Source organism: Falco peregrinus, chromosome 1, assembly GCF_023634155.1.
Source record: "Falco peregrinus isolate bFalPer1 chromosome 1, bFalPer1.pri, whole genome shotgun sequence".
In the NCBI taxonomy this organism is placed as follows: domain Eukaryota; kingdom Metazoa; phylum Chordata; class Aves; order Falconiformes; family Falconidae; genus Falco; species Falco peregrinus.
Window position 1 is genome coordinate 86366705 of NC_073721.1, and position 22686 is coordinate 86389390.

General features: G+C 42.2%; 2 protein-coding genes across 20 annotated transcripts in view; both read left to right on the plus strand.

The window, feature by feature from the left end:
• The window catches only part of CELF1 (CUGBP Elav-like family member 1), a 69483-nt gene extending 51715 nt beyond the window's left edge, over positions 1 to 17768 (plus strand). For 15 of the 19 annotated variants that reach the window (XM_055793924.1, XM_055793926.1, XM_055793936.1 and 12 more), the window contains one exon: positions 1247 to 10456. In XM_055793924.1, coding sequence (XP_055649899.1) covers positions 1247 to 1374 — 128 coding nt within the window. In that variant the 3' untranslated portion in view covers positions 1375 to 10456. Of the gene's footprint in view, positions 1 to 1246; positions 10457 to 11935; positions 12107 to 17630 lie in introns of those variants that run through there. The other 4 variants (XM_055793925.1, XM_055793928.1, XR_008745491.1 and 1 more) reach the window with 3 other exon arrangements.
• On the plus strand, positions 15228 to 22683 carry RAPSN (receptor associated protein of the synapse). The gene is made up of 5 exons (XM_055793943.1): positions 15228 to 17969; positions 18427 to 18585; positions 18927 to 19025; positions 19123 to 19245; positions 21925 to 22683. Exons 1-5 carry the CDS (start codon positions 17592 to 17594, stop codon positions 22033 to 22035), a joined length of 870 nt encoding a protein of 289 aa, XP_055649918.1. The 5' UTR covers positions 15228 to 17591; the 3' UTR covers positions 22036 to 22683.
• The last annotated feature ends 3 nt before the right edge of the window (positions 22684 to 22686 follow it).

Sequence of the window (22686 nt, forward strand, 5' to 3'; positions counted from 1 at the left end):
CTTCTGTTAATATTTTTGTATAGAATTGTTATGGCTGCCATATAGTGCAGGAGTATTTAACTCTGATGTTCTGTAAATGCTCTGAAGGCAATTTTTAAAGCTGCCTCCTAATTCTTGAAAACTTTGTAATAGTAAAACCATTTCAGTTGTTATTTACTACCTAACTTCGGTAGTAACCATCTTTTGTCCTAATTTTGTTCTGCTTGTTGTGTATTTAGATGGGAGGCACATGAGGGTGGAAGTGTATCCTAAAACTGTAAATCAACCTGTCATGCTACTGTTACTATCCAAACAGATTATTTTTCGTTAACTGCTAAAGTCTGATGACAGAAGAGCAAAGAACATATTCTTCCTTAGCTTGTGTAGTAGGAGGCTGTGTGTGTGGACTGAAAGATTCACGGTTTTAATTTCCTCACTTTGAAACCCCAGTGCAAGCACTTGTAGCATTTTTGTAGTGCTGTAAGCTCTCATGACTATTGTGATAGATGGAGATTTCTTGTGATGGAATAGGAGTGGTGAGCCTTTCTCTATGATTTTGATAGCTTTGTCCCTACATAATAGCATGTATTTTTTAGTATTTGAGCCAAAAGATGTGGACAATCTGATGCTTCATGAGAACACAAAAGTATGCTAAGCTTCAGGCTGTAACACCTGTGTATAGAATGATCTCCCCAGGTAGTGATGCTAGCCATTGACTGGAATTATTTAAAATGCGTTCTTTCAAAACCCTGGAGAAGTTTATTTTGAGGATACTGTTTGCCTGAGATGATATATAACTTCTTTTCATCTGAGAGAAACCTAAACATAATAGCGGTACAAGTTCTACACTGCCTTGACAGCTACTTCACTGGAAGCAAATCTACTCTCATATTGCCAAGAGGGCAATTTCAGTCTTTTATCTTTAATGAGCTTTCATACATAGATTAAAATTTTCCAGGTTTGGTTTTCTCCCAGATATGAGTTCCTATAAAGCAAACAGCAGTACTCGTTTTTGTTGGAAGACTAGAAAACGTTATTTTAATTTTCTGAGCTTTGTATGTCTTTTGGCCAAAGTTTCATACATCAGAAAGCAATGCTTTGTCTGAGAGGCCTTGGTAAGAAGTTTTTGTGAAAAGTCAGTTGTGAGCTTCTGAAAATGGCATTTCATGCAAGCCTGTCTTACCTTGTGAGTACCTGCATTTCCAGTTGTGAGTAGGTGTTCTGGACAGCTTTGGCATGGTGTAATTATGTATTTTCTTTTCTTCAGGTTTTGTAAGTTATGACAATCCTGTCTCTGCACAGGCTGCCATTCAGTCAATGAACGGCTTTCAGATTGGCATGAAGCGTCTGAAAGTACAGCTCAAGCGCTCTAAGAATGACAGCAAGCCATACTGAGCGCCCCTCCCCTCCGGGACTGGAGTGAGAAGGATCTTCTGGTAAGTTGGAGAGGAGCGCACTTAGTGATTCGAAGCCCTAAGGCTGTGTTTTTACAGTCCTGGAAGCTGACCTATGCCTTCTGTCTGGCACATCTTCCCCTGAAGACTCGGCTGCAGCTTCTGCTGAGAATCCCGCTTCGAATGGAGGACAAGTTTGTGCTTTTGTTTCCAGTGTTTTACTTTGGAGTTTAGGTGCCATATCGCTGAGGTTTTTCGTTTTGTTTTTTTTTTTTCTCCCTTATTTGAAGTTTGCTGTGTTTGTAACCAGTGTGTGTTGAGAAGGACCAATGCCAGCTCCTTGGGGGTGGGAAGGGAAGGTTAAAGGGAGCAGCAGCAGCTGACACCACACTGCCTTGGGGTAGAGAGGAGAAGGGGAAGCAGAACTGACACCACACCACCATGGGGGATAGGAGAAGGGAAAGCAGAAATAACACAGAACAGCTGATGAAAACAGAGATGGAAGGAGAACTGAGCCCATCCAAGTCTGGGTGAGCAAAGAACTGACTCCATGTAGCCTTTGTCATGCCCCATCCACTCTGAAATTTCCTTAACTGTATGCCATGGTGGGGATTTAGTAAATCATCTCTAAAGCAGGAGACAGAGTATAAGGGTGAATACATTAACAAGCCAAAGGAAAACTGCAGTGATTTTTTTTTTCTGTATATAAAGTAGCGTTTATATAGCATTGTGAATGTACACAGCACTTTATAAAATTGTTAGATAATGTTCCTGCTCAGAAAAATGTTACTGTCCATTTACAGTTGAATATTAACGAGATGCAGTGAATTTCTCCATATTTAAGAAAACTTACGTGATGTACTTTACTAGGTTTTGTAGAAATGTATAGAGACAGACAGCTTAGTCTGGATGAATACATCTGGGGCTGGAAACAAGAAATTTTTGATCCCTGGTAACCTGCAGAATTATTTTGACAATTTTTCTTCTTAACAGTTCATCACATTCCCCATTTCTGTGGAATAATGTTCTTTTTACAGAGTATTACTTTGAATTCATTCTGATAAGCATAATGTAAGTGCTGTTTGTTTCTCTATTAAAATGACTGTTAAATTGGGATGGAAAGCCCAGAGTTACCTGAACACGGCTCTTGAGGCTCCTGTTTCATACATGTTCTCATAGGGTTTGATTTCTCAGTCTTAACTGTTACAAAGATAACTTCCTGGTTGTTTTTAAAAACAAACAAACAAACAAAAAAAAACCAAAACAAAAACACAACCAAAAAAAACAATTAGTGTGGTGTTTCTTTATGCTGCAGTTTTCCTTTAAGGTGGTGTGTACCAGTGCAAAATAGGCTAACACACGAGCTGTGGAACCAGAGCAGAGCATCAAGCCATTCAGTCTTATTCTGCCTTTTGGTACTAGCTGTTATCTTCTATACTGAAGGAAAATTGAACACATTCCTTCAACAAACATACACTTTTTCTGCACACTTGTGAAATTGCTAATGGGTTGTTAAGGGCCTTTGTTACACGCTGGTTTTAGGGGGCTCAAAGGACTTTTGACACTCTGGCCTGAGTTGTTTTAAGAAATCATAGTAAGAGTCCCATTTTATAACCATCAAAATTCACCTCTGTCACAAGAGGGAGTTTACAATTTCAGTGCATCTTTAACAGAAGTTCCATTTACCTCATATTTTCTCCTTTTCCTTGTTTTCTTTGTGTTCCTGGTTCATCATGCTGTTTCCCAGGGCATCAGCTAACACTGCAATTTGGGAGCCAGCTGCTAAATAGTGAGTGTGTGGGTCAGACGCAGAGTTGGGACTTCCTGTTCTGCTCCCACAGGAGGAGCGCGAAACCCATCAAACCTGAGATCGCCTTCAGAATCTGCACCTGTGTGTTGGTGGTCAGTTAGGAATGTCAGGCGTTCCCAGGGACTGGGTCCCCTGGGATCTCAAACCTCAGAAATACAAGGCCTGATCTGTAGCATCCAAGAAAAGCCCTTTCCATTCTTAAATTGAAAATCAGTTAGTTAATGCTGGTCTGTCTATATTGATGGCAAGCAGGTAAATCTGTCGGTATTACCCAAATCATTTTGTGGTGGCAAAGGTTCAAAGGCCAGACTGCCAAATTTCCCAGTTACGCTGGCATGTGGTACCCTTCTATGTTAATTATTTGAATCTCTCTAGAAACATAAACATACACTTAAGTGAACCATGTACACTTGAATTCTGCACGGAAAGATGTGCCCTGGTTTTCTGAGAAGAGAGTGTTGGAGTGTGAAGGCCTCCAGGGTGATGACGGGATATTTTTTTTTTTAATAAATAATATACTTTTAAAAAAAAAAAAGAAAAAAAACAAACAAACAAAAAAAAACATAGTTGGGAGCAACTGCTCCAAGTGCAACCTGCTGTAACCAAGAATGTTGTTTCTATTTTTATAGAAGTTTTATACCGCTCCAGGGTGGAGAATATTTATTACCTAAATTATTTCACTGGAAAAAAAGGCCAGGGTTTTGTAGAATCCTGAATGTGATTGTTTTACATACATAATGATGTGCATGATTGAAACTACTGATTTTCAGTGGCCTGTTTGCAGCCCAGCAACTGCTAAATGGGGAAGACGAATGCTGTGAACCAGTGGAGGAGAGCACTGTGCTCTGGGGTCTCTACAGTCACTCTTACCTCCTTTGCATCCTACCCCACTGTACTATCTTGAGACCTTTGTCCTGTTTTTCTTTTAACCTGATGCTCTGGCCTCGTTACTAGTCATTTCAGTTGCCCAAAATTAGATATCTTAGCTTCTGCATCCTATAGTGCGTACTCAATACTTATGGATCAAGCTTGGTGTTGTTGCAAATAGGTGCAACTCCTATTGACTTTAGGAGATTCACCAGTTTACACTGTTGCTTAGTTTGATCAGTGACTCCAGAGGTAATCACCTTAAGACACCTAACTTGGACTAGCTCTTGTGCCTTACTGGCGTAACTATAAGTATTGCCAAAAAGAAAGAAATCTATGCAGGTTAAATTTTAAAAGATGTGATCCTCAGATGGTTTGAATCAATGCAGTTCTGCTCCCTTCAGTAGAGCTGCATCAAATTTCACCAGCTGAAGATGTTGCCCTTTTCTGTGTTTGTTTCAGATTTCCCTTTCATGGTGTGTCAATGTATGTTGCCAAAGTTAATAAATGTATCAAGTTTGTGACTTGGGCAGATTTTTTTCTGATAACAGAACCGATCAGATAAAGTTAGCATTTCTGTGTCTGTCTGGTGGCTGCCCCTGACTGGAGATTTCAGTGGTTCTTGCCTTCCAGTCTAAAGTCAGTTTTCTTCCTCACTCATCGGCAGGCAAGTTTGGGATTTGGGGGACTTGAGGCTTTAAAATTTTATTTTAATTCCTATCATGCTGTCATTCAAGTGCAGATCAAATCAGTGTCAAATGGTTTATTTCCTGGACAGTCAGATAAGAGTAGGGTGAGTCCAAATAAACTGCAGGAGGATTGGCTTAGTTAGCCACATGGGCAAGGTATTCTGTATTCTCATAAACCAAAGAATCTGTATTTTCTATAACAAAAGCTAGTAGGACCTCTGATTAAATGTATTCCATATTACATATTACATGTGCCACCGGGAAATACTTACATATCTTTAGAAACAAGATGGAAATGGTCTGCTTCATAGATATTTTTTTGCTCAGAAGACATTTGAGTTTACTAGATATGCCATAATAAGATGAAAGTATTATGAACAATTGAAGTCTTAGTCTGATGCTACTTAGTATCAAGTACTGCAGTAAACATACTCATAGATTCTCTGGTCCTCTAAATAATCAGAGTCCAAAATAGGATATATCTTTGTAGTTCAGTTTTTTTCTTCCAGTAATGCAAGGCTTGCATTATTAGAAAATGCCTTTGATATATAGTGATTAAATTTTAATTCTAACCAGAATGAGGATTGGAGTTTTTCAAAAGTACCTGAGATAACGATGGTGAATTTTTCCTTTCTGTTTTAATGGCGAGGTGGTTTACCATCTGTGGGTGCTACTATCTGGAAAGTAGGTGCCTCAGAAAATTTCTCACTGACAAAAACATCTGTAAGGAAGAAGCTTTTTATCTGACCACTGAAGGTCACGTAGCATGATAGATACTGCTTGCACAATAGAATTAACTGAAGTGTTTCTTCTTGTTAGTGGTTGGGATTTAGGGAAGAACAGTTTCCTGTTTCATGTGGAAATATCTAAAAGCAACTTAGATAAAGCAAATTGTAAATGAAGGGTGCAGCTATGAACATGTAAAACGCTTTGAGAGCTTCTCATTGCAAACATTTAAACATAAGGATGTGATATATTCCTGAGCATACCTACCACAAAATATAAAACACAGAAGGCAGAATTACCACAGTTATGAGAACAAAACAAGGACAGACTGGAGTAACTTTAGTTATTTAGTTCATGTCCAGCATCTCATGGCTCTGCTCTTGTAGGCCAGTCCTTCCTCGGGGCTTTTATGAAACTTAAATCTTTCCCCTCAAAATTGCTGATTTATTTGAAAAATATTTATCAAAGCCCCACACACACATAAATCACACAAATAATTTCTATAATGCATGCTTAGATGTCACTTGATTTCATGCCTCTTGTTGCTTCTCATGCCTCAGTTTGTAATGAATTTGCCTTTCTGGTTTAGGACTGAAACCTTACAGCTATCTGCAGACTATCTAGAGTATTTCTAGAACTATAGAAATAACTGCAAGAGTCACGTTGTACTCCGTTTGCTGAAGTTGGTTGAAACTCCATACTAAATCCTTTCCCTGAATTGGAAAGTACGAAGAGCAAATTAATGTCAATTCTAGCGAGTGGAGTGTTGCAAGTTTAGTTGACAACATGCTTCTTGTTGCTTTGGAGCTAGAATGCACACTGCTGTTCTCAGTCTTGCTATAAATGCTATAAGATGATAGACAAATCTCACCTGGCTCTGGTCTCAAAGCTACTGGTTAGAGACTAGATGTGCTGAGGAATAAGGCCACAAACAGGGGAGTTGAGCAGGGGCAGGAAGGGAGGAAGAAAAAAGAAAAAACTTGCCTCCTCTCCCCTACCGCCTGCATTCTTCCCAAAATGTTCCTTGTCTCTTGCAGCTCACAAGCTGAGGGGAGGAAACAAAGGTACTGATACCATTCAATACAGGAATTATTGTATTTATAAACTTTTAAAGAAAGCTTCAGGAAACACATTTTATCTATTCATCAATCTGGCAACAGTGACTGTAGAGCTTCTCAGAGCCCAGAATGCCCTCCTCACAAAGTCAGGGAGCTGGGGGCTGTTTATATAAAAGGTTGGAATGGAAAATCCCTGTGCAGGTCTAATGGTATGAAAAGTGCTCAGTTAGGACAAGTCTTAACTGGCAGTTAAGTCTTGAGGAATTCTTCTCTGATGCATGGAGGTTTTGTCTTGTATAATTTTATTTGCCTCCCCCCCATTCCAAATCACCCAACCCCAGTTTCATGGGCTCCTAGGGAATGAGAAGGGACTGTAGCTGAAGGAAAGAACATGGATTTCCTGGGCTTCCACTGCCCAAGAACTTACCATGTTAGGATGCAAGAAAAGTCTCAGCCGTCAAACCACCTGTGAATCCCTTGTGTCCTCTGTCTTGTCTCTTACGGTCTCAGTCTCTGTGGGCAGATGTTAGCCCTGGAGTCATGTTTTTTGGAGTCGGTCTCCTGGGGAGGGAGCTTGCTCATTTCTTCTAAACAGAGCTAGTGGAGACACTGGGCTCGGGGCAAGGTGTAGGAGTGCATGCTAACCGATGTGTCACTAGGCTGTGGAATGCTCCGCAGACTGGGTGTTAAGAGGGAAATCCAGGCCTCTGCTTCCATTTGGTTTCTGGCAGTTTGATGTTTACTTGGTGTCCTTCATGTACTTCGACTTTTACTTGTCCATCGTTGGCATGTGCTGCCCTTCCCTGTCAACTCCCTCCCCCAGGAGATCTCATTGTACAGTGCCCATTCTTGTTCTCTCTCTCCGTGTTTGGATGTACTGCTCTGTGTAACTCAGTGGGTCTCCCTCTTTCTGGTTTGTTTTTTTTCTAGATTCCTGCCGTTTGTTCATCGTTGTGCCTAAAGCATGTCGATGTGGCGTTCAAGTACATCGTCCAAATCCTTGTCTCTTCAGCTTCTCTGATGCTTGAACTCTCACCTTTGACCTTGTGTTGACCTTTGATGCTGATGTGTATTTTTATTATGTTTGTTTCTTTCTTTTTTTTTTTTTTTGTGCTGCCAAATTGGTTTTGCTAGAAAGACTGCTGAAGGGGAATATTTAAACTTGCATTTGAATATAAAAGAATTTCTATTTTTCTAGACCTTCGTAAGATAACCACTTGATTTTGTGAATCTGATTCTTTGTAATTGTCTTCAGAGCAGCCTTGCTAGCATACCTTGTGGAGTATTGTATTTCTGTGAACATACAGCCAATCACTTTCTAGGCTTAGTTTTTTCTGTGTGCTCAGTTTTAAAAACACAGTTTTGAAGAAAAAGTCAATTATATGGTGTGACTCAATCTTTCAGGAGACTTCCTAGTCACATTTTGCTGATCTGGTTTCTATGCTTGAGGAGACAGCATGTGTTTTTGAGTTCAAACTTGTGACTTGAGTGGCATCAGCAGAAAACACTTGAACTACATTTTCGTCTGATTGTAGCTACATTTTTGCTCTGGCATTTATTGATTTTTTTTTAATTATTATTATTATTATTATTATTGTTTTTTCCCCTGCTCCCCTGTGTGATTATCAGTCTGCAGTGAAAATTTGATCAAAGTTGATGTTGTATTTTGTTAAGCTCCAGCATGCTTGGTTTTTTTGTAACTACAATCTCCTCAGCAAAATGTGATGATTGTTTTAATCTTTCAAACTAAGATCGTGCCCAGAAATGTTTTGCATGTTTCCTGCTGTTTTCTTCACACCCTCGTATATATCACCTTCACCTCTCTGTTTTCTATAGTTTGTGCAAAAACTGAGGAATTTAATGGGTTTCAAAGGTATCCTTTAAATTGTTTTTTTTTGGTATGACAAATATCTGATCGGAAGCCACCTGAGGGCATCTACCTGTGCACTTAGACTGTCTGTCTGACAGAGCACCTGGACCTTTTTCCATCTCCAGTGCTGTCAGAGGCTCCCAGGGACTTGGTTGCACTGTTCCTGTAGTGGAAGGGGATTCCACCTTCCTTTGGTGGAAGGGGATAGCTGGGCAGCAGGAAGGTGGGGGAGCTTCATGGTATTTCTGTTCCCAAATTTATCTGAAGCTAGGGCTGCTTTGAAGCACTCTTTATGAGCATTTTCTATAATTCAGGGCACATACTTGTGAAGTCCAGCCCTTGTTTAATACCATTAGTCAAACCTTGGTGGCAGGATCCTGGAAGGATTTAGGTTAGCTCTTGAAGTAAAGTGTTTGAAATACCCCAGAAAAAGCATCTGTAAACCTGGTCCTGCAACTGCTGGCTCTTTTCCCAAGTGACAAGCACAATACAACAGCCTCTGAAGCTGTTACCTGAACAGGGTACCATCCCCAGCTCTCTTCTCAAGGGCCTTAGCTGGGGAATCTCTACGGAGATTTTTTAGTTTTTGTTTAGTTTTTAATTGGGTAATGAGCTAAGCAGTTTTTCTGGCTTGCAGCATGGACTAGAACAGGTTACTGCTTTCTGGGTAGCAGGCTCCCCCCTACCCTACGTACCATCTGCACAGGTAGAAACTGGGATGTAGCTTCTAGATGAAGGCACCTGAATAGTGTGTGCTGTGATGAAGTTTCAGTCAGAAGGAGAAGTAAGCTCGTGTAGGTATCGTAATAGTAGAAAATAAAGTGAAATGAAATCCCAGGAGAAGGAGTTTCACTGCGAAAACAAATCGTGTTTGATTGAAGTCTTACTTTCGTCCAGTGTTTGGAATGATACAAAGATGCAAAAGGATTATTTTTTTTCTCTCCTACTCTTGAGTTGGCTGAGGATACTATAATCTCAACAGATATTGACTAGACTTGCATAGACGGTCTTTAATCTGCCTGCAAGACAGAACACGTTTGGATATGGTACATATACCTGGGAGTGAAGCGTGAGGCTGGATGAAAAAAAGGATAGAGCCTTGTTTCTTTGGGAGGTAGGGTTGTGGGCTGGCTGCTGTTAGTCCCACAGTCTGAATGCACAGGGCTCTGTGTTGGTGGGGGGCACTGGTACCCTGCAGTGTATTGAGAAACTGCCAATACGTTTCTGTACATGCGCGTTTGGTTCCATAAGGAACTTTGGGGAAACCTGTGGAAAAATATCTGAAGAAAACCAAAATGCCAAATGTTGGATGTTTCTTTCCTTTCTTCTTTCCTTTTCTTCTTTTGGTTGTTTTAATTGTTCTGTGGTGGTTTTAATGGATTTGAGACAGTGGAGCAGCAGCTGCCTTTCTGATTTTTGGCTGCTTTTTGTGAATAATTTAAAAAGAAAATTTACATTTTGGAGACAAACCTGTGGGCTTTTTTATTGGTACAAACATTGTATTTAACACTAGGGGTTTTGTACAGTTTTTTGCCTTTTCTACTAGAAAACAATGTAAAGTGATTCACAATGTGACGAGAAAACAAATTGCCACTATGACCAAATGTAGAGTCTGTTCTGCAGTAATGGGATTTAATCAACTCAAAGTTGTGGTTCAGTCGTAGAAATGCTTTTCTTTACCTTGTTTGAGCTGTTCCTTTTTTTTTTTTTTTCTTGTTTTGATTTGCAAAACAAAATGTCTTTTTGTGTGAAATTGTGTTGTACTCTGTAGAGAATTACGATTTTACTTTAATGGTTTAAAAAGCAGAGGAGCACATGTTGCTTATCTGATCGCAGAGTTTGTGTAGTGGATTTAAAAATGAAAAGATTTGTTACAAGTTTGGAACGAGCGAGTATGTGTTAAAGGAGTTTTCTTCCTTTTGTGTGTGTGTGTTTTTTCTTTTTGTCCCAAAGGGCAACTTAAAGCTGTTTTAATTGCACAGACACACCGACAACAAGTCATTTTGTATATGCCAAGTGTGGTACCTTCCTTTGTTTATTTGCTATTAAACTGTTTGAGAAGAGTCTTTGTGTGTTGTATTTGTGTCTTAAACTTGAGGTTCATTTTGGGTCCAAGTGTGGGAATATGAGGAGAGAGTGGGGATTTTTACCTCTGTGTAGATGAGCTGCTTTGAGTAGAAATGGAAAAAGTTGTTTTGGTTGTTTGGGCTCCATTTTGTATCACTTGGTAGTCAAGTCCTTTTTATACATTGGATGAAGAAAAGCTGAGAATGTTGCATAATGCAAATATGTGATACACTGGGGAGTGAGGTGTAGGCGTATCGAGCCTCACAGAATTGGTGCTGCGTAGCCACTTGCCTGTCTGTGCCCTGTGCTTCATGGTGTTCCAAGGGCTAAATAACTTTGGCATAACACCAGACTTCAGCTGTATAGGAATAGCACGTGTGCGTGGTGGTGTGTGGGATTAGATAGGCACCAGCTCATACTGCTCCTACGAGCCCCATACCTGGCACTGCCTCCTCACCCCTTCCAGGAACATGGCCAAGCTTGCTGAACCTATCCTGGTTCTGTAACGTGAAGGTATCTGCAGTCCCCAGTGCTCCTAGTCCCGGGAATACTACACAGGAAAACCCCAAATGGGTTGGGATTACTTACTAGCTCAGGTTTTGTGATAAACGAAAGTTACCTGCTTTGCTTTTAGAACTAAGTTACATTGTATAATTTGTTTAGAAACTTGCCACAAGTTTGACATTAATATTGCCTCTCTCGGAAGGAATGTACCACAACAGCTGTGACTTTGCCATGTTTCTGAAAGCTCCTAAAATTTAGTGATGTTACTCTTTCCTTCTGCTATCTTGCATCTCAGAAACTGCAAGCATTTTTGCGGCAGCTATGTTTCTCCTCCGTGTCCTTCTCCCCTGTTATCTGGCATACTCTGTTTCACCCCATTACTTCCTACATGATTGTAAACCTGAGAGCACTTGCAAGCATCAGGATTCAGTGCTGCATTCCTTTCCCTGCAGTGCACCAATTCCGAAGCAAGGCACTGAGCCACCTGTTGCAGAGTATGCCGGGATCCCCGCAGTTAATTTGCAGCTGTTGAGAAGGGAGGCTGGAGAGATTTCAGTTCAGATATGTCTGAGATGAAGGATGGAGAGAAACAATTGAATCAGAAAAAGGCGTTGTTTAGGCAGGATGGAAGATTCCTACTTGTGCAAAAAGTTGGCTAGCCTCATCTTACGCAGTCAAAGCTGTCAGTTGTATCTTACAGAACTAATGTTAGATCCCCCTGGGTAGGTGGCTTTTTTTTTAAGATTTTTTTCTTTAACTTAAAAGGCCACCACCAGTCAGTGCACAATTTACAAATAAAAGCCAGTGTATTAATGTCTGAAAATAATCAGCATTTCACATGAATTGCTTTATTTGTCAGCATCAATAGGAAATACACAAACCTGTAGATTAAGTTCTGATGTTGAATGGTTTTAGGAGAAATTTTTTTCCTCACATCCACCTCCACCTTTCACTACTTGTTTTGACTCCAGTCTCCAATCTTCCTGACTTTACCAGCCGTGTTCTGCTGTCTTCATATGGCAAGGAGTCACCGGGGATATGTTACGAAGAGCAATACGGAGGACAAGCAGCTCAGTGTGGTCACTCTGAAGAAGTGACTGTGCGATTAGCTACACTGCATGTATAGCTCCACTGCATGACAGGTGAGATTCCCCAGTTTGGTGTTTCCATGCGCCTTGCTGGCTAATTTGCAGTTCCTGAGAAGAGACTGTGAGTCATTTACTGTGGAAGCCATGCCTGAATCTTGTATGAACTAGAGCTGTCTTGAGCCCCAGACTGATGATCCCTCTGATGCTACTTTCTTGAAGCAGCACAAGTTAGTCAGTGTCTTGGTGATTTTACCCGTTTACCCCTTCTTATTTAGGCAGCTGCCTTGGTCTCCAAGTGGTGTGTTTCATATCAGAGTATGTTTCTTTTTTTTTTTCTTCTTTTTTTTAAATGACCAATTTGAACTTGATGGATCTAGCCCTTATTTTACTAGGGTAAGTTTTTATCTCAGTAGGTGAGTTGGGAATTGATTCTGAAGAGACTAAGCACCGTTTCGTAGAACTCAAAAGCAAGGAAGTCCAGTGTGATCAACAAAATGCATGAGAGATCATTTCCCTCCTGAGTTTTGTCAGACTGCAAGGCATCCTCTTCTGACTTGGGATATAGGAGTGAACAGAGGGGAGCAGTGCTTTAGTGAAGTGGTCCAAATCCATCAGGAGGAGTTTGACTTACAGGCAGGTTACTTGTGGAAAGTTAATTTTGCAAAGTAGACTTCTCCAGCAAAGAATGATACGGGTTTTGTTTTCCCCCTTCTTGAGTCCTGGCCTGACTCTGTTACATAGCAGACTCCAGCGGTCACTGTCCCTGGCCTCTTAACTTCTCCAAGTCCAGAAATCTGATGGCCTCACCATTATCAGTGCTTTCCATGGAGACTGGTCTTCTGCATCTTGTGCCCATCCCACCATCCACCTCCAGAGATGCGTACAAGAATTATTGCAGGGAGGACAGACTTTCCAATTCTGAATCAGACTTTTATGGAAGCCCTAAAACTCTATGCAGTACCTAGATAATAATTTTAACAGTGCTGCTGAAGTGATTTTTGCACATTAACCAGCTGTGCCTCAGTGTTACTTTTCTTCAGCCACCTGTAGATTTTTCCAGTTTCTACTTCCTCCGTTTGAGAGTACACAGAGTCTATGCTGAAACACCACCTAGCACATCACTGCTCTGAAAAACAATGCTAAATTAAATAACACAAATATCATAGAGTATATAAGCTCCCAAAAGACAATCAGTCTGATTGACTTTTCTACCATTTAAAATGCTCTTAAAAATATTTTTCTAGGGAAATTTTGATAAAAGGTATGGATGGAATCTCTTAGGATCGTGACCACTGTGATGTAAAGCCTCTGGGTAGACTGTGGTTCCTTACTCTTTTGTGTCCTGCTTTCCTTAGGGATAATTACCTCAGGAAAGCTCCCTTGGGTTTGTGTTTCCTCAGGCAGCCATGACACAGGCCAGGATGGTCCAACTGGTGGCCTGTGAGATGATTCTGTTGGTACTTACCTTTGCCTGGGGAAGAACTGCCACCAAATTCACATAGAAGCAGGGAGGCAGCTGGAGACGTGCCTACTTCTGTATGCGGGTCAGACGTTAAAACTGAATTGACATCTTTTCTCTTTGCCCTGTAGAAGGATCCCAAAATAGGTGTCTGGGACTTCTGTATACAAAAAACATTTGACTTCCCTGAGGCGTTCCCTGCCCTAAAGTTTGGTATCTCTTCTTACAAAGGACAGAGTAAATACATAGGTAACAAAGACCAGGTCCATTAAAAATGCAGGACGTTAATGGGGGTATGGTTCCTAGAGGAATCAGTCTAACTTGTACTCCTTCAGAGGTGTGTAGCAGAGTTAAAGCTGTGTTCTAATGGAGCTTAACAATTCTCTTACGCAATTAGAAAGTGCATGAATCTGTTGCTTTGGGTCCTTATTGTCATTCATCATGAAAGATCAGCAAGTTTTGGATGCAGAACTTTAGCAGTGCCTTTGACAACTTCTCTTCAAAACTCTTGGGAGTGTCACAGGTATCCAATGGCATTAAGCAGCCGTCAGTCATAAACAGTTTTTCAGGATGGTTAGCTTCTTTTTGTCCCTGAAATTACATCAGTGCCATAGTTGCAGCAAATCTGTGACAGCTGACCTTTGTTCACAGAAACTGGCTGTATTACCAGCTGAGGTCCTCAAAAGGGAGGCTGAATTTTCTGCCTAGCAAAGTATCAGGCACATTGTTGCAAGTATAATGCCGCATGTGTGTACATGCTGGAGCCTTCTAGTTCATACCTTACTTTTAAAGGCAAGTACTGTACCTAAAGCTACTATGCTAGCTGAGGCTGTTACCTCCCAGGCTAGCCCACCAGCACCAGTGCTTGTAAAAGGGGATGGCCAGAGAGAGAGGAAAGAGACAACTGAGACATCCCTGTGACTGCAGCTGATTGTCTCTCCCTGAGGTATTTATAAGCTGCATACTGGCGGGCAGGGGTGGGCAGTTGGCTTGCCGTGACCTTGGGAGCTGGGAAGCCTGACTAGCATTCCTGGGAGCCATGTGAGCCGGACTGGCAGGCGCAGCTGTAGCCAATGGGGAGGAGACCAGCACTGGCTGCTCAGATTGAGTTTCACTCCTGTCGCTTGAGAGTTTTCTCTTTCTCTCCCTGTTGTGCTTTTCCTCTTTGTTTATGGGACTGGACGGGCGAATGCGCTGAGGGAGTCCTAGCAAGCAAGACATTTGCCTGGTGGATTTGGGATTCTGCCTTCAGTGCTGAGCAACCACTTCTTGCCACTGCCTACCACAGCTCCAGCCCCCTGACATGGCTGGGCTTTTATGGCTCCAAGCCTGCTGAGCACGCAACCTGCCCTCCTCTATTAGGGCATTTTATGTTGTGTTCTCTTCTGTGCACTTCCTTTTTGCTGTCCTTAGATGTTAGTGTATGAGGCTTTTTAATTCATGGGAGATGGGTCAGGACCAGACAAAGCAACAGATAGAGAAAGGACTCCATCTTTACCAGTCTAATCAGACCGAAAAGGCCCTGCGAGTCTGGATGAGGGTTTTGGAGAAGTCTGCGGATCCTGCTGGCAGGTTTCGGGTTTTGGGTTGCCTCATCACTGCTCATGCAGAGATGGGCAGATACAAAGATATGCTGAAGGTAAGGCAAACTGGAGATGAATGCATGCCATTGTGTCGCACCCACTACGGAAAGTGGCTGGAGATCAGAATGTGAAATCGGGGCTTTCATTTTGTATATAGTAGAACATACCAGCTCTTGAGTGCATATTGTGGGCTGCTGTAATCACTGTGCTGACCAATAGCTCCAGCCCACAAGATCCACAGAATTCTGCTTTTCATTGGTCTTGTCCCTCAGGATTCCCATGTTATTGATGTTCTCCAGTTAATCATGGGGACCTTTCTTGATTTATTCCCCACATACAGGCACATGATGTTATCAGGCTTCAGGAAAAGGTATGAAAACAGGGCCTTTGCTCCACGTAAACCTGTTATCAGTGTGTATGTCAGTGTAAAAAGAGGTGTCCAAGTGGATTCTGTAGAATAAGCAGCAGTCTTGTGGAGACATGTCTGTTATCTTGTTGTTCAACTGCTACTGCTGTTTGATATCTAACACAGATCTTACATTGTTTTTTATTACAATTATTTATTTGCAAGGGGGCTCGTTAAGGGGGGAAAGAGGTTGCTTTTTTGGCGAGGAGAGGTGAGCGACGTTCCAGGAAGGGTGTGATGGATGAGGTCAGAGAGGGACTCCCAGTTGTCAGGACAGCATGGAAGAAAGAAGGATGTGGGGTTGAAGGAGGAGTGGTAAAAAGAAGCTGAAGTTACATTTCAAGAGCATGAGGATAAACTTGTTTGATTAAATGAACAAAAAGAAGCTGATACGTGGATCTGGAAAGATACATACAGAGAGCAGCAGGCAGTGTTGGGGAGGGTGACTCAGGAACCCGGAAGACAACACAAGAGGATGTTGTAACCGTCTTAAGAAACTATCCCAGCTTGAAATAGAGTCTTGCTAAAGGGTCTTGATATTCTTGTCCTGGTGTTTTTGGTTGCCTCTTACTAAACCGGTAATCATTCAGCATTTAGCAGAAAATGTGAACGGGGTACCCACATCTCATTGAAAAGATTTTGGTAGCTCTGTATAGAAGAAAGGCGGGGGGGGAACAATTCTTACTAGTAAACCCATGCACATGTCAAAGCCCTATTTAAAACCAAATACTTTAGGATGAAGAAGAAAAGAGGGATATTAATACACTTGGAAAACATTTGAAGAAAAACAGTTCTAGTAAGTGATGTGGAATTAGGTGGTGGCAGAAACAACAGACTGATTAGGGAAGAGGGAAGCAAAAAAGGTAAGATGTGGCTGCCTGAAGGAAATACTGAGGCCTTTGTGGAAAACAAACAGGCAAAGGAGTGGGCTCAGTATACCTGAACTTTAATTTGTTGCCTGAGAACAGAAAGTGGGATCAGAGTGGGTGAATTTTAGTTCTTCCCAGTATTAGGAAGGAAAAATGGCTTCAGTCAAACTGATCAAAGTGATCAAAGGTAGAGGAAGGAGAACTTCAGCAATAAACCACTGAAAGAGGAAATAACCAGAGACAAGGGGTCAGAATTAAGCGCATGAACTTAACGATGGGATTTAAGGTGCTTAACTTCTTTTGGAGAGAAAAATTACTTCACGCCAAGGAAAGACACTGTGGTGATCAGGAAGTAATGAAGAACTTGTACAAAGGTAAGGGAATGTGGGGAAGCACGAGCTATGCACATTAGTGGATCCATATAGCAGTTTTCCTAAAGTGCTAAGGAAACAGACCATATACACCCAAACACATGCAATTTCTGTATTTATTTATTTATTTTATTTTGTGAAGAATGTAAAATGTTGCTTAAATTATTATTTGTTGCCACTATACAATAAAAGCACATAACTGGTGGCCTTGGGGATTGTTATCCAGAAACCTAACCGATAATCTCTAACGAAAACACGTACTGAGAAAATGACTAAATATTTACCTTTGCTACTGGTATTAATTCAGCCAGCAGTCTGCTTGGTTCACCACGAAACAGTCACTGCCCAGAAGAGTTTGCAGTCTAAAAGAAACAGACCTCAAAACACTTAAGAGAACTGTATACAATGAATCCTGGAGGTGATAGAACAAAAACTGTCAAGACTGCAATTTGTGAGTAAAAAAAAAAAAAAAATTGATGAAAGAAGCGGCTTGCTTACTTTCTTTTATCAACAGAGTACTTTAATATTTCATCCATTCCAGAGAAAGTGGATTAAATTAAACTGAGCTGCATTGTGTCAACAGTATCCTACTTCACCTGCTTCTCTTTAGGGCTATTTAGCTTTTTTCCACTAACTGCCAGCCTAGTTCATCTACCTTGCCCCAGAGATGATGTGGAGAGAGGGAAAGATTTCTTCAGACCATTCATAGGCCTTTTAAACCAAGATAACCACTTAATATATATACTGTGCTTCTCAGTCTGTGCTGCTGGACCTCTCTGCCCTGCTCGGAGATGAGCCACTTGTCCAGTACAGGGTGCTACTGCACGGATGCTTAAGCTGTATTTAAATAAATGACACACTTTTATAAACGCTCTTTTTTCTACTTAAAGTTTGCAGTGGTACAGATTGACACAGCACGGGAGCTGGAAGACCCAGATTACCTTACAGAGAGCTACCTAAACCTGGCTCGCAGCAATGAGAAACTCTGTGAATTCCAGAAAACAATCTCTTACTGTAAGACATGCCTGAACATGCAGGGTACCACTGTGAGCCTGCAGCTGAATGGCCAGGTGAGCCTCAGCATGGGCAATGCCTTCTTAGGCCTCAGCATTTTCCAGAAGGCTTTGGAGTGCTTTGAGAAAGCTTTACGCTACGCACACAACAATGATGACAAGATGCTGGAGTGTCGAGTCTGCTGCAGCCTCGGGAACTTCTACACCCAGATAAAGGTGGGGTAACCTAAGGGGCGGAAGGGTGATTGTCGCGTGGATTCAGGAGAGCATTGGAAATGGTGTGAATTTCAACTTATTTCTTTGCTATAGAAAGTGAAGTACTGAGAAGGCATTGTAAGCTCTCTTCTTTGTAAGACACTCATTGAGTGCCCTCCTTCACAGTAAGATTAGTGTAATATTTACATAGCACAGCAGAAGCAGCTGTGAATATTCTGTGTGTTTAAAAGATCAAACTTAGCTTCAAAGAAGATCACATCAGAGGAGGTACTGTCTGCACACAGGGCTGGCAGCCAGAACTCATGGATTCTCTATTTCTACTGCTATCACAGGCAAATAGTGATTTATATGAGCAAAAACAGGCAGGAACTAAGGATGCGGGTGATTTGCCAGCTCTTAACTTCTTTTTGCTTTATATTTGCTCTAACTACTGTCTATCTGCTTGTCTGCCTTACAGGACTACGAGAAAGCCTTATTCTTTCCATGTAAAGCAGCTGAGCTGGTGAATGATTATGGAAAGGGCTGGAGCTTGAAGTACCGTGCAATGAGCCAGTATCACATGGCAGTGGCCTATCGGAAGCTGGGGCGCTTGGCAGATGCTATGGACTGCTGTGAGGTATAGGGCGCAGGCAGATGCAGAGCTGTCAGAGGTCTCTGCAAGGGGATCTTGCCTACAGGACTGGGAGGAAGAAAGATACTTGGCATTCACTCTTGATTCTAGATGTTCGTGGTGCTTCCCCATCTTAGAGCTGTGGTTTTAGTAGCCCAGGGGGCCTCAACAGTTTGGGTCTATTCATGGCTCTTGGTTGGGAACATGTGAACATGACTTTACTTGCCTTAAAAAGATTGTACCATTTCTTTAGAGCTGACTTTCCAGTGGCTGGAGTGCACAGTCCCAGCCCTGCTGTTTTGAACCAGGAATAAGCTCTTTTACTGACCATAGACAATTCCTTTCAGGAGTCCATGAAGATTGCACTGCAGCATGGTGACCGGCCTCTGCAAGCGCTGTGTCTGCTGTGCTTTGCAGATATCCATCGCAGTCGCAGAGATGTGCAGGTACAGCTCTTTCCTGCCAGGAAGGCCAGAGGGGATAGCAACAGGGTGTGAAAAGCAGGCCATAGCAAAACACATGTTTTCCTCCCTGCTTCTGCAGACAGCCTTTCCTCGATATGATTCCTCCATGAGCATCATGACAGAGATTGGAAACCGCCTGGGCCTGGTCCAGGTGCTGCTAGGAGTGACTAAGTGCTGGATGATGCAAAAGGAGCTGGACAAGGTCAGTTACCAACTTGTTTCTACAGAATTTTGTTAGGCAAGATTAAATCATACAGTCTTTTTCTGAACTGTACACCCATCAAAGTGCGGTAGAGACCTGTACCCCTTGCTTGTACAACAGGGTCTGTTGCTTGTACAGTCACGTTTCTCCAAATGGCCCCTCAGCCAGAAATTGGTTACTAACAGTACGAACATCCACTCTGAGTCAGACTGCTGACTTACAGAATTGTCTCATTAGTCAGTCCTGATGACTTTAAGTACTGCACTGAGAAGAAACCAGCACTGAGGGAAGGAAGCCTACTCCTGCCATTGTAGGTAATTGGCTTATGCTCCGCCATAGATTCTGCTGCCTACTTTTTAGCTATACGACTAAGCTCGTAGTAATAGTGATGATGTTTAGACAGCTCTACGGCTCCACCATGTGCTTTTCAGACAAACATGGCATCAAATTCCTAGAGAGACTTTGAAGGTATATGAACTGTGATGTGAAACAGAGAAATGAGAACAGAAAATCATTTGGGAATAGACAACTGGTCAACATAATACAAGGGGGCAACGTTACTTGTTTTGAAAATGCTTAGGCAGTGTATGTGTTAAAATCCAGATTGCAGTACGTGTAGCAGATTGCGCTGCAGGAACATTATGAGGCTGCAGAATGAGATGCTCAAAGGGTAGCCTTGAACTAGTAGTGCTGAACAACCTGGAATGCCTGCACAAGGCCACATCGGGATGCTGGTTTGCGTGTAGATACAGTGAAGATTCACTAATCACTCATATAAGACTCAGAGAATTTTAGCTCAAACAAAGCGTCCCAGATATTAGGAAACTGAGTATGTGTCTGTCGGAGATTCCGACAGCACCTTGAGCTTGGGAGTGGCCTACTGCAGGGAATCAGCTGGATGAGATACACCGTGCAATCTCAGTAAGTAAACACTACATTTGCAATGGAAGAAGAAACTGTGCAGTTAAAAACTTTGTTCAGTGTAATCATTTCTTGGCGTTGTGTCTTGTATTCAAAAGAATGGGACAGGACACAGCAGCTAGGCCACTACATAAGAGAATATTCAGAGCGCTCATCAAACCCTTCCATCCATTGATCCCACTTCCAGCCATTGCCACCCTCTGATTCACAAGCACGTATGAGAGCTTGGTGAGGGCTTTGCACACAGTCCTAATCTCACCAAAACCCACAGAAGAGAATTAATAGATGAATCTTACTTTCAGTTCCAGGCATTAGAGGGAAGTCTGCCCTGGTGGGTAAGGGACCTTATGCCCATTGCCCCAAACGTGACCACCTCAAATGCCACAGCGCTGAATACTCACCCGGGCCTGTCCTCAACCTGCCAGTCCCAGTTTCCATTTCTCATACTACTCATCCCAATATCAGTTGCCTAACAAAGCAGTTTGCTAACTTTTCACTCACCGATTCCCTAATCTTGTGCTAGCTTCCTTCATCTTCCCAGTCTCCTCAGCCAGTTAGTCAGTTTCCTTTCATTTGCACATAGTCAATGCTATCACAGATCCTCCCAGGCTGCTGTCACAGCCTGCTTGCTCAAACTTGTGCAGTCTCATATTCCTGTCCAAGACAAACTGTCCCCTGGACTTCTCAGCATCTCTTTCTCCACCCCACATGTTTCACTTTGATTCTTAGTCCCGGTCATTAATTTCAGGGTTTTCCAGTGCACGGTCACTCTTTCTAGGCCCAGCTCTCAGTTATGTTCTACCTGCTGGCCTTCAGTTCATGCTTCCCACTTCTACAAGGTCCTTATCCTAGGCTATCGCAGCCACCACAGGTCTAATGCCATCTCCTCTGCATTCAAAGTGCATTCTTTTATCTCATCTGTTCCTCTTCTCCTAGAATAGCAGTAATGCCATATTATAGGGTAGAAATTTATAACGTTCCTTCTGAAAAATACTGCATCATAAGGGAGACCTCTTCTTCCTCTTGGTCAAATCTGAAGCAGATTTCAACAGTTCTGGAAAACCGAGACATGATCAGAATGATGAGGAACACTGTGACATCTAGGGGAAAGTAGAGACTCATTTGGTGTAACAACTGCTATGCTAAATACCTCCCTTCAGATAGAAAAAGATGGATAGTAGCACAATCCTACATCACACTGCGTATATGTAAATAAGACAAAGTGTATATCTGAACAGCAAGGAAAGAAATGGAAGACTGTGGTGTGTTGGTGGTGGTGATCCCTTTCCTCCCTGCTTGTACAAGTGAAACTGGAGTTGCCCACCAATTACTGTGCCTGCAGGGTATGATGGGAAAAAGGCTTGCTTTGCTCGTGCATCATCCCAACCCCAATGAGGATATGTGACTGAGTTTAAATATATCTGTATTCTCTTTGTTTGGAAACATCAGCCTCTGCCAACATCATACCCATACTTTGCACTACGTGACTGGAACAGGAATGTAGCACTCAGATTTATTAATTTTTTTATACTTTTGTTTTGTGGTCTTTCAGAAACCAAGCTTTTCTTATGGATGAACCTTTGGGAGGGCGGGAAATCTGTGGGACAGTTCTCTTGGATCTCCAGAAATGCAGTGATGTTTGTTTCTCCAGATTCTACTCTTTACCTCTTTCTTTTAATATTTCCCATTGGGCATTCATACAAGTCTGGTTTTGATATATCAGACGGAGAACTGATGATGCATGCTCTCCATTCACAGGCTCTGGAAAGTATTGAAAAGGCACAGGAGCTGGCAGAGGGACTAGGGAACAAGGTAGGATCCTACAGCTTCTCTTTGGGACTGCCCATAGCCTTCTGTCAGGCAACTTAAGTGTTAAAGTATCTGAACTTGTTATTGCTTATTAACGCATCTGTATTAACCAGTCAGTGCTTGGGACTTGCTTTGTTATGAAGTGTTTAGATGTGTGCCATTGCACAGTGCACAAGACTGAAAAGTGAGGGAGGAGTCACAATGGAATAAACAAAGGGGAAGGGGAAGCAGTAAAAATGGGGTATGAAGCAAGCAGAGAGCTAGAGGATTAGGGATCTCTCCTTGAAAAATATTATTGCCCTGAGCAGCAGCTGGAACCCTGTGCTGGCTGGAGGCAAAGGGAACTGAAACACAGTGTTACATCATGGATAGCTCAGGAAAACCATATTGATGAAAGAGCCGCAGAGTACCTCAAACCTGGTGTCCCCTTTTGTGCTACAGAGATGTAGGGTTAATGGCAGGAAGTACTGAGAGACCAGATGTCCTTATGACTGATCCTGTCCCTCAGGTAGCTGTCTGTGCTGATGTTTCTCTAGCTGGCTGATGAAGCTGTAGCGGTTTCCACTCTTTCTGTAACTGGTCTGTCTTCACCCTGTTAATCGCTTTTCTTATCTTTCTGCCCTTCATGTGCAGCTTGGCCTGCTGAAGCTCCACTGCCTGTGCGAAACGATCTATCGTACAAAGGGGCAGCAGCAAGAATTGCGTGACCAT

Excerpts from the sequence above, each read along its gene's own strand:
- RAPSN (XM_055793943.1), top strand. The coding sequence starts at position 17,592 with ATGACACACTTTTATAAACGCTCTTTTTTCTACTTAAAGTTTGCAGTG. Across the intron at positions 19,026-19,122 it reads GCAGTCGCAGAGATGTGCAG|ACAGCCTTTCCTCGATATGA; the intron begins GTACAGCTCTTT and ends CTGCTTCTGCAG. Across the intron at positions 19,246-21,924 it reads TGCAAAAGGAGCTGGACAAG|GCTCTGGAAAGTATTGAAAA; the intron begins GTCAGTTACCAA and ends CTCCATTCACAG.